Source organism: Pavona decussata, unplaced genomic scaffold (assembly GCF_977016875.1).
Source record: "Pavona decussata unplaced genomic scaffold, jaPavDecu1.1 SCAFFOLD_175, whole genome shotgun sequence".
Taxonomy (NCBI): Eukaryota; Metazoa; Cnidaria; class Anthozoa; order Scleractinia; family Agariciidae; genus Pavona; species Pavona decussata.
In genome coordinates this window covers 3,685,882-3,701,733 of record NW_028145586.1, presented here as the reverse complement: position 1 = coordinate 3,701,733, position 15,852 = coordinate 3,685,882, and the positions used below count along the sequence as shown (strand labels likewise).

Sequence of the window (15,852 nt, the reverse complement as noted above, 5' to 3'; positions counted from 1 at the left end):
GACCACATCGCAACCTTACGGATCATCATCGAACAGTCCCTGGAGTGGCAGACCCCCCTGTACACAGTTTTCGTGGACTTCCAGAAGGCGTTTGACAGTGTTAATCGAGACGTCATCTGGAAACTGATGTACCATTATGGATTTCCACCAAAGTTTGTCACCATCATACAGCAGATGTACGAAGACGCCACCTGTCAAGTGATCCACGACGGGAAACTGACGGAACCATTCACCGTGCATACCGGCGTACGTCAGGGTTGTCTACTCTCACCGACGATTTTCCTGATGGTGGTTGACTGGGTTATGCGACAGTCTACAGCAGGCCGGAGGACAGGTATCCAGTGGACTTTTACTAGAAAGCTGGAGGACTTGGACTTCGCAGACGACATCAGCCTTCTCTCCCATAGGCATCAAGACGCACAAGAGAAGCTCTGTCGTGTGGCAGAAGAAGCAGTAAAGACTGGACTCCAAATCAACATTGGAAAGACTGAGGCCATGATAGTGAACAACAAGCAGCAAGATCCACTACAGCTAAACCAAGAGAACATCAAAGAAGTTGACAAGTTTGTTTACCTGGGCAGCGTCGTGAGTAAAGACGGGGGGACAGACGAAGACATCAAGTGCCGAATCAACAAAGCCAGACACGCCTTCAACACCTTGAGACCAATCTGGAGATCAACAGCCCTCTCACTCCGCAACAAGATCCGCATTTTCAACACCAACGTGAAGTCAGTCCTGCTTTATGGCTCAGAAACGTGGAGAGTGACCAAGACCAGCACCCACAAACTTCAGACTTTTACCAACAGATGCCTCAGAAACATCCTCAACATCAGATGGCCAGAGACTATCTCCAACGAACAGCTGTGGGCAACAACAAATCAGACCCCAATGGAGACTGAAATCAAGAAGAGAAAATGGAGCTGGATTGGCCATACTTTGCGGAAGCCTGAAACCAACATCACCAGACAGGCTTTAGACTGGAATCCACAGGGGAAGCGCAAAGTTGGTCGCCCGAAGCAGACCTGGCGGAGAAGCATTGAAGCCGAGACGAAGTCTACCGGAATGTCGTGGGCCGAACTGAAGAGGACGAGCCAAAACCGAGTGCGTTGGAGGAGTGTCGTTGCGGCCCTATGTTCCTCGAGGAATCCAGAGGCATAAGCAAATGGATTTACTGTAACTTTTAAGTTTATTATCTTATGATGCTTTTCTAAGACATTTCCAGCTGCAAAAGCTAATTAAGGTACGTTCTGTTTACCACCACCGAATTAGAGGGACGCAATTTCTTATGAGCGAAAGGTTCTCGCTTTGAACTGATTTAACTCAGAAAACTATTAGCTATTAGCTTGGGTAGCTGGCGATATAGTCCGCGAGCGAATATAAAGGTTTTGCGGGAGAACCACCATGAGCGGCGTGCGCCGTGACAAAGAGTGACGTAAGCCGCAAATTGCCTTTTCCGCATTCCCCTAGGGGCCTTGCTACTCACTCTCGCCTTCATCCAACATCACGCGGTTAGATACGCAAGTCAATTGCAAAAAAAAAAAAAAAAAAGAATTGCTATGGGGTTCAAACTTTTGACCTTTTGACACAGCCATTTACATATTCACCATCTACGGGTGCGGAACGACCATGGCCAGTTCCGGTTGGCTTGATAGCTCAGTGGGTAGAGCAAACCGCAGAGTTATGAGTTAGAATCCCGTTCGAGCCTGAACAAAGGCCAATGGTGGAGCTGAAGGTGATCATCGTCGATGATTCTAAAGGATATTTCCTGGGGGAGGGGTGGCTGGTGCTTGGCTCTCTTATTCTGGGGCTGGGCCGTCTTCGTTGACTGACCCACGAACATACTGTAAACATAAACAGTGTATATTCATATCTCTGTATTTTATTTTTATGTCATGTTTGTACTACAACAAACAAACAAAAGTCCTTATCCTGTTCAGTCTAAATTTAACTTCAACAGTCGCTACATTTATGGCTTATTTTTCTCTTCTCACTTTTTTTTTTTAGGAGGAACCTCCATCGTTTTCCGTTTTATTTCACTAATATGTATCCCATGGTTTTAATGCGCTTTTCTCCGTTATCGCGATTGTGTCTAGCCTCATTACCACACGTGTTGGTGTCATTAGGGAGTCCTCCGGTACCAAAACCAATTCTGGAGTTGCAGCTACCGCAGTCTTCTTCATTGTTGCCAATAATACCGATTCTTGCTTTCGAAAAATCGTTCCTGTCGCCCACTGCGTTAAACCCTTCTTTGTTACAGTTGATCTGCAAAGATCCTTCAGAGCCAATCAATACCTTCCACTTGTCTCGACCCAGAGAGGTTGCTCGATAGCGGCCGTCAGCGATCAGAGAGTACAGTGAAGCGCCATTTTTGCTGATGACCAAGAACTTGACAGGTTGATTGCCGATCCTCATGCCGAGACAGATCTTGGAGAAGTTCGTGTTCCAGTAAGTCGGTAACTTAGTTTCCTGGTTGTCAAACCCCGTCTTACCTCCAGGACGATTGAACTCGGTTTTGTTGCTCCAGAGTTTGGAATCGTAGTGAAACGTTGACTACAAAAGAAAACACGAACTCACCCCTTAGGAAAGTTCATTAATTTGCTAAATCCCGTCATTTGTTTCATCAATCGCGCTAAATTGAACGTCAGTTTAAGTTTGTTAAGAAATCCTTTTGACAGTGTGGAGTTGGGGTTATTAAAGCATTGGTCACTGTAGGAGTAAAGGGCAGTGGTACAGTGGTACATCTTCCTTATAATCCGCAGTGGTTTTATTGTTGTTACTTCCTTTGACTTTCAAATAAAAATATTATTCACCGGTTGGGAGGTCCACATTGGACCTTGAGGTCGTGAGTGCGCCCTTGGGCGGTCCTCAAAATAGAGAGCACAGTTATTTCCCAATACGGTCCGATCTAGGGCTAAGTACAATTTTAACTTTTTTCCACTCCCAGAACCAATCAATTGCATGATTTACAAAATTTCGCCCGCTCGTGCACTGAGAAAGAAATAACATCAGTTACGGACCAAGGGTGGATTGGTAAAAACCACAACCTGTTATTGATTTTACCTTGTGACCATCAATTTTCATGACCAGCGTCCATCCTCCATCTCCGCATCCATCAATTCCGGTCATGTGACAGTAAACAGGGATTCTTCCAATGTCAGTTTGCAGCATGTAAGCTTTATTCTCTTGAGTTCTGAATCGAAGATTGAAATGAAAGTTAGCTACAGATATACCTCTTAAATCTGAATCGATGATTAGTTGAGATCAAAGATAACTACGAATTAGTTATTAAACATTGCATTAGTTTTCTTTTATTAAAATTTATCTTATTTTAATTTCTTTAAAGCTTGATTACTCTTCTATAAAGAAATGATTGAAAATTCATTCTTGGTTAGTCTCCTAGCAGAGTTTTCCCTTTGTAATTTTTGTTTTCTACTTATTGTTTTTTCGTGTCCGTTTTGAAGAAAAAACAAATCGACAAAAATATACGAACGAAGCAGAAATAAGAATAAGAAAGCTCAGAAAGGAGGTTATCGATTGGCGTTCATGGTAAACATTACATCCATTGCATTAAGCAGATTATGGCAGAAATTTTCATCATTTGACAAGAGTATTTGCCTGCCTCAGAGCTGTCTTTTTGGAAAATTTTATACCTTGTACTTTAGAAAGGTGATGGTGTTAGTGTGGAAGCCGGGCCGGTTTGGTGTGGGGGGGGGGGGGGGGAAAGAAGGGAGGGAGAGGCCACGTGTCACGGAAACGTAGACAGTTCACGCAGATTTTGATATCAACCTCTTTCATGACAAGTTTCAAACATCCGTTTTCGCTTCTCCGGTAATATTAATGGCTAATCGCTAATTACCCTGATCACCGCGCTTTACGAGGACAACAGCCATTTCACGTTTCATATCAAAATATGGCAAATCAGAACTGACGACAAGTATGCCCAAGACCACTGTCCTTCAAACGTCTACGAACAGAGGTCTATAAAAAGCCATGTCACTCACTTATTCGTCCGATAAATATCTCTGCACGATGCAAAAGAATCGTCATCTGTGAAGACATCACACATTCAATGATTAAATCCAAGCCTAGCTTGAATATCTTAAGTCAGAGACTCCTAAACCGGGCCAATATATATAATTAGTATAAATCTACTAGTGTTCTATCACGAATGCCGTTCTCTGATTGGCTACGCTACTCACTATCTATTCTGTGATAGATAGTGAGTAGCGATTTTCAACAAAATGGCGCCCGCTTCTTCACGTTTTTGAAGTGTCTGCGATGAGGAAATAGATAATTTACTTGTTTAGGATTGAACGACTAGTAGATTTATACTAAAGCAATTAGATTATTCGCTCTCGATTTCTATGCGTGATAGTTGATTCGGGCTTCGCCCTCATCAACTATCACGCGATAGAAATCTCGAGCTCACAATCTAATTGTTAAATATATGTAAAGAAACTCACAAAAGCAGTATTACTAAGTGAATATGAATATATGAAACATGTGTTTGAACTTTGGGTGAAAGATTAAGTAAATGCGAAGGTCTCTGTTCTATTCAGTATTAGTATAAATCTACTAGCGTTCTATTACGAATGCCGTTCTCTGATTGGCTACGCTACCCGCTATCTATTCTGTGATAGATAGTGAGAAGCGGTTGTCAACAAAATTCAGCCCGCTTCGTCACGTTTTCGAAGTGTCTGTGAGGAGGATTAGCATAATTTACTTGTTAAGTTTTGAACGACTAGTAGATTTATACAAAAACAATTAGATTATTCGCTCTCGATTTCTATGCGTAATAGCTGATTCGGGCTGCGCCCTCATCAGCTTTCACACGATAGAAATCTCGACCTCATACTCTAATTGTTAATTACTAAGGATATCAACCATCCGCTCGCAGCAGGTGTTCTGCAATGGGATACTCAACCCATAAAACAGGATAGCTCTTCCTGCAAATAATACTAATATCGGACACTCACTTCCTGTACGTTTTCACAACAACTAATAAAAATAATAATAATAATAATAATAATAATAATAATAATGATAATGATGGTAATGATGATGATGATGATGATGATGATGATGATGATGATAATGGTAATGATGATGATCTGATGTTTATTTACTAGACTCGTGTAGGGTTGTACCCAATAAAATGTCCGATTGCGCTTTACAAATATACGATTTACTACCTTAGATGGCTTACAGAAATCTAAATAGTTAGTTTATTACTAAAGTAATTATGATAAATATATACTCACCTGGCTTCCTTTTCCTTTTCATTTCCTGCAAATCAGACGAATGAAAAAGTGAAAGGAGACAGGAATGTAACAACAATGTCTAATTTTAAGATGTCGCCTTCAGAGCCGAGCAGAGTTCCCTTCAATGTTCCGTCATATTGAAGAGCACCTCTGCTCGAAGGTCCAGTCAGTTTTATTTTAGAGATTCTAACAATTTAAATAATTCAGCCCGGAAACCATGAATCCAAAACTAAAAAGCTTGTTGGGTCCGTTTACGAAAATATTAGTCTCTTTTTCTGTGTGTGTTACTCTCCGAACAAGGACACCAGGCTAACGCATAAACACTTATCTCTCACTGCAATCTACACGTTTCCCTCGGGACTGGTCTAACATATAAATATCAGTTTATGACTTGATTTCATGAAACAATTGTTCACGATCTCACCTCAATACCAGCCCCTTGCATTGAATACAGAAAAGTGCCTTCTCTAGTCACCAGATCCCCTTCCGCGTCAGCCTTGTCTGTATCCAACAGTTCACAACTCGCCCCGGTCAACTGAAACGCTACGCAGCCACAAACTTTGGCGCAATGGCGGAAACACTCCACTGGGCCGGGCACGTTCACAGAGGCAATAGTATGCCTTACTATGGCAATATCCTTGGTGAAGATGTTGTAGGTGTACACGAGTGATGTTTTAACTTCGTTGCCGTTTGATGAGATTGTCATTGAAAGCAGTAGTGCACCAATCACCATCAACTTGGGTGTAAAGCGAGGAGTCATCTTAAACTGTAAAGATTCAAAGAATTAGTTCAGGGGAGTTTGTTTCTGTTGAGAGAAGGAGACGCTCCCTCTGGATAGATGGTTCTTCCTGACTGTTTTCCAGACCAAACCATGTAATTTTCCGGTATTCTCTTTCAGACCTGGCCTCTAAAATTCATAACCATTTTCAGACAAGGTTTCTAGAATCCATACCCGTTTCTGTGAAGCCCTCACCCGTTTTTAGACTTTCGGACCAAAATGGTTAAAATCTATACCCTATTTCAGGGTTAACGACTCAAAAACCGTACCCTGCACCAGACATGATATATCGCTGAAATAGGTGAATGTAACGATTTTGCGCAAAGTGTTGTCAAATTGTCAAGCTTATAAAAATAGTTCAACACATAAAAGCCAGCCATGTTGACGATTTTGGCAAAATTTGGTCAAATTGCCAAAGTTATGAAAATTAGCTAAGCACCAAGAAGTCAGCCATGGTAACGAATTTGATAATTTTGGCGAATTTGGGGAATACGATGAGTTTCGCAAATTTCGTCAAATAGACCATTTCCGAATTGCTGTGAACCTCATTATGAAAGCGAGGCAAAGTGCAAAGCTTTTCATACGAAAATTAACTTTGTTTGCATATGAATGAAAACTAATTTTCATAATAAAAACTTTTCACTTATCTTCGCTTCCATAACTAGGTTCAAAGCAACTCGGAAATGGTCTTTGTGAAACTTATGTAAATTAGCTAGAAAAGCATAGAAGCCGTCAAACTCACCAAACTGCTTACCTGAATAAATTTTGGACAAATTAGTCGAACAGTCAACTTATTCAAATTGGCTTATGAAATAAGTGTCACATAAGAGCCTACCTTGTTGATGGAATGATATGACAGTTTTCGGGAATATGACAACTCTGAAAACCTCGAGGAAGTTTCATCACGTTGAGAAAACTTCCCCCAAAAAAATAATGCATGTATACCTCGTTTTCCAGACGTGAGTCGACAGTAACAAGCTAGAACTTAAGTACGCCAATTGTTATTTTAAAATAAAGAAATAAAACAAAAAATAAAAAAAACATTAAACCTTTTCAGCCGTAGAGTCTATGACGCCAGAATCTCGGCCTTTGGCGAAATATATTATCAACTTCGCCATTTTCGCCAACTTCGTTGAATTCGCCACTTCGCTTGTACCTTTCTCTTCAGCTCATTCGCTTGAATCAAAGTTGCCATCTTCGCCAAATTCGCAGTATTCGTCGAATTCGCCATTTCACTGGTACTCTTTTCTTGAGCTCAAATTTGCCATTTTTGCCGAATTCCCTTAGTCACTGATGCTATCGAAATTGGCGAAATTTCGTCAAATTTACCACTTCGGTATTACGTGCATTTCTGGACATATTTCGCGTTAGCTTTCCCTTTCAATTTCCATGATGTGGGAAACTAGTTTATTTAGCAAACACAAGTTGGTACGTGTGGGAGCTTCTCCAGAACATCTGCCAACTGTTGAGAGATAAGCTGGCATTCTACTTTAAACGCGAACGGAAGCACGTTTACATTCCGTTTGTGGTTCTGTTGAGTATTTGCTCAAATTTTCTTTGTAAGCAAACGGCAACTCGCAAGTGTGGAAAATGGCGGATAGATCAAAACCCTTTAGTTATTTCTGCCGTTTGTGCCAACACGTTGTTCCCGCAACGTTTAACTTCTTTGTTTAGCTAGGCACGAAGCATGGCGGCGAATCTCTCTATTCGCACATAAACCTCAACACGTTTTTGCCAACAGACATTCGTAAACTTTATTCTTTATAAAGTTCGCTGGCAAATGTTACTTTAAATTTGGGATTGAAAAGTTTATCACAATCACTGACAAACCAGTAAACTCTGATAACGACATAACTGAATTTTTGTTCCCGGCTTACTCCGAGAATTATTCAGACTACATTAACGCAACCGGACTAGGTAGGAAAAGCCCACTATAACCTCCATATTTTAAAACTTAGCTACACTAGAAGATATTATCGCGCGAACATTACTTCTTTTAGGTCGCTAAACTGGGAAGTGTATCACTGGAATGCAACTTGAGAAATAAGCATTAAAGAAAAAAGAGCTCAAGGATTCTACTTACCTCACAAATTTCTTTCCTCTGTATGATCGTACGTGGAAGTGACTTAATGCTCTTAACTTTGAATATGAATATATGCATATATTTGAACTGCAGATGGCAGATTAAGTGTACATGTATTTCAGTAAATCGATGCGGACGTGACCAGGAAACTTATCAAAGTGCATTGCCTGCTGAGATATGGTATCAAGACCTGCTGATTATGACAAACCGAGATCGGGTTCATTTGTTACCTTGATTTTCTATACAGATTGGCAAAATAAAAAAGTTCTTAATCGACTCTCAGCCTGACGAATGTTCTCAGTACGTTGTTAAAATTTTGGTTAACCTCAGCCTCGACGTTCTTATAAAAAGGGTTCTTACAAAAAAAAAACAGAGTGTAGTGTATACCATGTAATTTAAGAACATCTTAAGAACGTTTTCAGCCTCAAATCACAAAAAAATATAAGAACATTCAGCCTCAGCTCCAAAATTAGACGTTCTTGTAAAAAAACTGAGTGTAGAGGAAAGACCCTCTCAGTTGTTAAGAAAGCACTGAAGCCTGAAACGATTTTAAGCTTGAACGGGTCTCGCGCTTGCCTCCGCTCGCCTGAAAAACGCAAAAAAACCAATAACGCCTGTTCTGCAGGCTATAGGCAGCTTTTCTTTTCTTGTAAATCAGACGTATGAAAAAGTGAGAGGAGACAGGGATTTGACAGGGGCCTCGCTTAAAAAGTTGTCTCCTGTGTTGCCATGTGTAAGCTGATATAGTTTGATCTGTTCGATTGTTTTAGCTGGAAATGTAAGTTGCAGAAAGTTTTGGGGAATGGAATCTTATTCCCTGAGTTTGCGAGCTGTTGTGGCTTTAAAAAAATGTCAGCTGACCTTATTTCGCATGTTTGGCCCTTCGAAAGCGAAGAATTAGTTTTCGAGTGTTATGAAATTTTGACCTGACATTTTGCCGAAGAAACTTAACATTTTCTGTAAAACTAAATCCGAAATTCTGAGACGATAAAGGCCTTCAGAACATATATCCACCGAAATAAACTGTTCTGTGCCCCTGCTTTTACAGCAATACCTGCTGTTAAGGCGCCTTCAGGGAGCAAACGAGAAATTACATTTGGCAAACAAAAAATGGTCAAAAACGTGTAATTTCACATGGCAAACCTACGAGAACTTTAAGACATTTCCCTAAATCCACAATTGTCATTTGTTGTTTAAAGTAACCCTCACGTTTTATATTTTTCCAACAACACTTTGCCAAAAAATTTGCTAACCGGCTGTTTATATTGCGACATTGACAAGCGCCAACTTGTATTTGCCCAACTCCCGAATTGAAAAGTTCGTTTCCCGTGTAAAGACCCCGTCTCCAATTAAAATGTGATATATGGAGATGTTGTGTAATCCTCATAGAATTACATATATTTTCAGCAGTGCAAGATTTTCTTTTGTATGAAAATTCGCGAAAACGTGTCGAAGAGACTACCTGCTTGTCGTGACATAAATAAAATCGTGACTAATTATGAAGACGCTGAATATCACTAGTCGGCAAACTACTCAACTGAGAGCTCTGCTCGCACGTGCAGGGTAGCAAACTACACCATTCTTAGTAGTTTTAGTAATCTACCACGGAAACCAGGAAGGGAAAAATGAAAAGAAAAAAGGAAAGAAAGATAAACCAAAGGAACTTCCGCACACACCTGTCATCTACCGGAATATTTGCAGGGAGATTTGCGGAGTGAATAATCATTTGTGACATCCGGTCTTGGTAAAAGGTAATCAATACCTAGATCGTCTCGTGTCGCGATTAAGTTTTCCCTTTTTTTCTTTCGTATTTTTCATAAAGAATACAATCACTAATCTCAAAAAAATGATAACGATAGAAATCCCTTGAAATTTCAAAAAACGCACACAAAAAAAGCAAACATTCGCAATTTTAGTCTTTTTCTGATAAGTCTAGTCATACGATCAAGTTCATGTTTGCAATTCAATATGCACGTTAACAGTTTGTTTTGTAAACTGAACCACCTGTCCTGTCAAACTCGTTCGTCGTATTCGGACTCGAGACCGTTTACACTTTCGCACAATTTATGAGTTTCGAGAATGACAAATATTGTTTCAGGAAATATTCCGTACGTAAAAGAAAAATTGACCGGTTGGTTACGTTTCTTACCAACTTTTCATGGAAAGAATTAGATAAATAATAATAATAATAATAATAATAATAATAATAATAATAATAATAATTATAATAATAACAATAATAATAATGATAATAATAATAATTATAATAATAATAATAATAGTAAGGGTCTTCAGTTTAGCATTTACTCGTCCGCAGTCTCCATTTACAGTTATCAAAGTGTTTGACCACAGTTGATTGTAAGGGCGAAGTGATGATCCTTGACAGTTCGTAGTTTGTGCTGTACAAAACCTAATGACAGTCTTTCAGATGAGCAGCTTGCTGACTAATAGCTAACCAATAAAAAAGAAGCCGGGCTATTAAATTATTTTTAAGCAACTTACAAAGCGCTAGACATTATTAAAGTTTGTTGGAAGCGCATGTTAAGTGTTTGTTCTCAGTTTTGCATCTTATAAAACTTTCATTGATTCATTTGTACCACACTGCACAATGATTCGCTTATTTCTCACGTTGACCTTAATATCCATCGTGATCACCATCATTTGGTCTTCGGATGGTTATACTGTTCATAACAGCTTACTCACAGGCCATGTGTTTAAGACTGTTGAATCCATTGACTGGCTTCAGTGCGTTGAGGAGTGCCACAAACATGACGAGTGCATTTCCTACAACTATTTTCCTCCTGAAAAAATCGGAGCTTTGATAACCAGTTTGAGGAGGTTAACAATCTTATCAGAGCCACTGGATGGATTCACCATGTATTCGACAAACCCATGCAAACATGTGTTACCATCGACATTTATTGCCGATTGGGCGAAAAGACAGTATCATACCTTACATTCGGGGCAATCAACAAAAAAGTTAAGCAAAAAACGAATATCTTTTTCTAGTTTTCACTTAATTGTATTCAAACGAAGTAAAGGATTGTTTACACAAGCTCATACGTTATTAGCTCGGATGCTTTTAAATAAACGGACAAAACAAATTTAGGAACGAGATTTTATTCCCATATTCCAAGCTACTTTTGGCGTTTTGAAAATAATAATATTTGTTAGTTTTTTTTTTCGCGTTCAGGACATCAATTTTGTATCTCCGAAAAAAAAAAAGATTTATTTCTAAGTCTGGTTTTGATTACACTTAAAACCGAATATTTGACACGACTAACGCCTTCTGAACATAGAATTTCGGGGAGAAACTTCCAGTTAGATCTCTTCAGAAATTTGTGTGGATACTTCTGTTAACGTGAGTCTACCATGAGGGAATTCCACTGGGATTTCGTCTATATATTTTTATTTTACTAGTGTTCTATCAGGAATGCCGTTCTCTGATTGGCTACGCTACTCGCTATCTATTCTGTGATAGATAGTGAGTAGCGGTTTTCAACAAAAAAGCGGCCGCTTTGTCCCGTTTTCGAAGTATCTGCGATGAGGATATAGATAATTTACTTGCTTAGTTTTGAACGACTAGTAGATTTATACTAAAACAATTAGATTATTCGCTCTCGATTTCTATGCGTGATAACTGATCAGGGCTGCGCCGTCATCAGCTATCACGCGATAGAAATCTTTAGCTCGTAATCTAATTGTTAAATATTCAGTTTTATGTTTAATTAGTTTTTTATAGCAATCTAGCGCTGTTCTGCGTATTGCTTTGTTTTTCTTGGGAAATAATTGCCACCTATACCGCGTTGATAAACTTATGAGAACAAATCATTTTTCACGACGAGAAAGATGACCGACCTTGTGCACTGAGAAGTGTAAACGGACTTGAATCCGAAGTCGATCGCCTTAAACAACGAACGAGTTTGACAGGACAGGTGGTTCAGTTTACAAAACAAACTGTTAACGTGCATATTGATTTGCAAACTTGTACTCGATGATATGACGAGACTTATCAGAAAAAAGGCTAAAATTACAAAAGTCTCTGCGTTTTTGGAAATTTCAAGGGATTTCTATCGGTTATCATTTTTTAAGATAAGTGATTGCATTCTTTATGAAAAATACGAAAAAACAAAAAACAAATTGCACCATTTTTTTTTATCTAAATCGCATCCTTTCTTTAGCCCATCAAAATGGAAATGAAGTAAAAAAAATAGAATGTAACATTGACAATAAAACTCTGTGATTTCAAAATAGGTGTAATAAGTGGTAATTAAACTTTGTGTCATGCAATTTTGGTCTGAAATCATGCTTGTGACTTCAAATCGCACTCGCGCTGCGCGCTCATTCGATTTTGATATCACGCGTATGATTTCAGACCAAATTGCACTCCACTCAGTTCAATTACCATTATTAATTACCCTTACCAAGACAGATGTCACAAATGATTATTCTCTCCGCAAATCTCCCTGTAAATCTTCCGGTAGATGATAGGTGTACGGGAAGATCTTTTGTTTTTTCTTTCTTTTCTTTTTTCCTTTAAGTTTTCCCTTCCTGGTTTCCGTGGCAGATTATTTAAATTGCTAAGAATGGCGTAGCTTGCTACCCCGCACCTGTGAGCTGAGCTAGTAGGGTAGTTTGTTGACCAGTTATAAGATTCACTTCCCTACAACTTTGTGCAAATTAAATTTTCAGCTAAAACTTCCTAACAGATAGAACAATATTAGCTTACACATGGCAACACAGGAGACAACTTTGAAAGAAGTTTGTTTAAATATTCTTGTTGGTGCCCCTGTCATATTTCTGTCTCCTTTCACTTGTTGATACGTTTGATTTGCAGGAAATGAAAAGGAAAAGAAAAGCTGCTAAAGGTTCAAATGGTAAACGAAGTGAGTGTCTAACAACAGTATTATTTGCAGGTTGAAGCCATCGTCTAGTAACTATATGAACTATCGTTACGGAATACCTGCTGGCAGCAGAATGTTTATAATCTGAGATCATTGTATAATGCAATTTCAAGGGATTTGATTGGCTTAGCGGCCATGGTATATGAGCCATTATACCATGCCCATGAAATAGCGATCATCAAATTGTCTTCTGGTTGTTCTTGCAAAGCGAAATCAGCAAGAACAAGAAATAATTCTTGAGTGTTTTTAATAAAATAATTATTCCACTCGCGGTTGTTGGATATGACATGATTGTAGCTAACTCGGTGCGACGCGCCTAGTTGACTATCTATCATCTCATATCCAACGCGCGCTCGTGGAATAATTGTTAAGGTTACCGCATTGACTCTACCTTTTTCTAATATATATTATGCCAAAAAAAAGCTGACCACATTTTTCTGATTTAATGAAAAAAATCTCAGTAACTTAATCTCTTTTGTATGAACACAGATATGAGATTCTAAGTGAGTCTGTATGACTGTGTAAGCTCTTGAAAAGATTCATGCTCTTGACTGCTACGAATAATCACACCAGAGTATAATAATACGAGAGCTGTTCTTTTTTTAATTATGGTAGAGTACAAAGGTGCTTTGTTCCCAAGAGGAAAAGAGAGAATACAAAGCAATGTAAATTTTCCGTAAGAGGATGAGTTAAGGAAGTCTGGGGTGCGTTTCTACGATCCAAGACCAGATTGTCTGCTGCAAATAAATCCATCCTAGGACGCTGTAGTTGCAGTAGTTCAAGCGCTTGCTGTGTGCCGAGATGGTTCAAGGTAAATGGATTTACTGTAACTTTTAAGTTTATTATCTTATGATGCTTTTCCAAGACATTTCCAGCTGCAAAAGCTAATTAAGGTACGTTGTGTTTACCACCTCCGAATTAGAGTGACGCAATTTCTTATGAGCGAAAGGTTCTCGCATTTAACTGATTTAACTCAGAAAACTAGCTTGCGTAGCTGGCGATATTGTCCGCGCGCGAATATAAAGTTTTGGCGGGAGAACCACCGTGAGCGGCGTGCGCCGTGACAAAGAGGGACGTAAGCTGCAATTTGCCTTTTCCCCATTCCCTTCGGGGCTTCGCTACTCACTCTCGCCTTCATCCAACATCACGCGGTAAAAAACGCAAGTCAATTGCAAGAAAAAAAAAAAAAGAATTGCTATGGGATTCTCACTTTTGACCTTTTGGCACAGCCATTTATATATTCACTATCTCCGGGTGCGGAACGACCATGGCCAGTTCCGGTTGGCTTGATAGCTCAGTGGGTAGAGCAAACCGCAGAGTTGTGAGTTAGAATCCCGTTCGAGCCTGAGCGAAGGCCAATGGCGGAGCTGAAGGTGATCATCGTCGATGATTCTAAAGGATTTTTCCTGGGGGAGGTGTGGGAGGTGTTGGCTCTCTTGTTCTGGGGCTGGGCCTTCTTTGTTGACTGACCTACAAACTTAATATAAACATAAACAGTTTATATTCCGATCTCAGCATTTTTTTTAATGTCATGATTATACTACAAAAATCAAACAAAAGTCCTTATCCTGCTTGGTCTAAATCTAAATACAACAGTTGCTAGATTTATGGTTTATTTTTCCTTCCTCAGATTTTTTAGGAGGAACCTCCATTGTTTTCCGTTTTATTTCACTAATATGTATCCCATGGTTTTAATGTCCTTGTTTCCGTTATCGGCGGTGCGTGAAGCCTCATTACCACACGTGTTGGTGTTATCAGGGTATCTTCCAGCACCAAAACCAATTCTGGAGTTGCAGCTACCGCAGCCTTTCTCATTGTTGCCAATAATACCGATTCTTGCTTTCGAATTCTCGTACCTGTTACCCACTGCGTTGAGCCCTTCTTTGTTACAGTTGATCTGCAAAGATGCCTGAGGCCGAGGGCCAATCAATGTATTCCACGTTTTTCTACCCAGAGAGGTTGTTCGATAGTGACCGTCAGCGATCAGAGAGTACAGTGAAGCGCCATTCTTGCTGATGACCAAAAACTTGACAGATTGATTGCCAATCCTCATGCCGAGACAGATCTTGGAGAAGTTCATGTTCCAGTAAGTCGGTAACTTTGTTTCCTGGTTGTCAAACCCCGTCTCACCTCCAGGACGATTGAACTCGGTTTTGTTGGTCCAGAATTGGGAATCGTAGTGAAACGTTGACTACAAAAGAAAACACAAAGTCACCGCTTAGAAATGTTTCAAAAAATCTTATTAATTTATTTGCTGAATCCAGTTACTTGTTACATCAATCGCGCTAAACTGAATGTCAGCTTAAGTTAAAGGAGTTCTATTGACAGTGTGGAGTTGGGGTTATTAAAGCAGTGGTCACCATACCTGGGGCCTGGGGCTATGCCATGCTGATGAGTTCCGAGAACCCTCGCCGTTTGTTCATCAAACTACTGACCAAGAAAACCGTGGGAACTAGAAGCAAGATGTTGTCTGCCCCATGGCCCCAGGTTATTGTCCTTAGCGTGGAGCTGTAGCATGCTCCTTTTCATCCGTAGTGTTTTTTTGTTGTTGTTGTTTTTGTTCCTTTAACTTACAAAAAATAATATCAGTGACGGACCAAGGGTGGATTGGTGAAAACCACAACCTGTTGTTGATTTTACCTTGTTACCATCAATTTTCATGACCAGCGTCCATCCTCCATCTCCGCATCCATCATTTCGGTCATGTGACAGTAAACAGGGATTCTTCCAATGTCAGTTTGCAGCATGTAAGCTTTATTCTGTTGAGTTCTGAATCGAAGATTGAAATAAAAGTTAGTTACAGATTTACCTCTTAAATATTAAATT

General features: G+C 39.6%; 1 protein-coding gene and 1 long non-coding RNA gene across 2 annotated transcripts in view; one reads left to right on the top strand and one right to left on the bottom strand.

Moving 5' to 3' along the window:
- LOC146463728 (uncharacterized) overlaps positions 1 to 13,822 on the top strand; it is a 73,266-nt gene extending 59,444 nt beyond the window's left edge. Inside the window, exons 2-3 of the long non-coding RNA XR_014856876.1 lie at positions 12,960 to 13,008; positions 13,751 to 13,822. This is a non-coding gene — a long non-coding RNA (uncharacterized LOC146463728). The remainder of the gene's footprint in view (positions 1 to 12,959; positions 13,009 to 13,750) is intronic.
- On the bottom strand, positions 1,861 to 6,380 carry LOC146463729 (uncharacterized). Its single transcript, XM_085084262.1, has 5 exons — positions 5,686 to 6,380; positions 5,262 to 5,286; positions 4,002 to 4,047; positions 3,061 to 3,190; positions 1,861 to 2,550 (listed from the first exon to the last, which is right to left on the bottom strand). The coding sequence occupies exons 1-5, from the start codon at positions 6,019 to 6,021 to the stop codon at positions 2,029 to 2,031; spliced, it is 1,059 nt and encodes a 352-aa protein (XP_084940388.1). The 5' UTR covers positions 6,022 to 6,380; the 3' UTR covers positions 1,861 to 2,028.
- Positions 13,823 to 15,852: the final 2,030 nt, after the last annotated feature.

Excerpts from the sequence above, each read along its gene's own strand:
- LOC146463729 (XM_085084262.1), bottom strand. The coding sequence starts at position 6,021 with ATGACTCCTCGCTTTACACCCAAGTTGATGGTGATTGGTGCACTACTG. Across the intron at positions 4,048-5,261 it reads GAAAAGGAAAAGGAAGCCAG|ATGACGATTCTTTTGCATCG; the intron begins GTGAGTATATAT and ends ATGTCTTCACAG. Across the intron at positions 2,551-3,060 it reads TGAAAATTGATGGTCACAAG|TCAACGTTTCACTACGATTC; the intron begins GTAAAATCAATA and ends TTTCTTTTGTAG.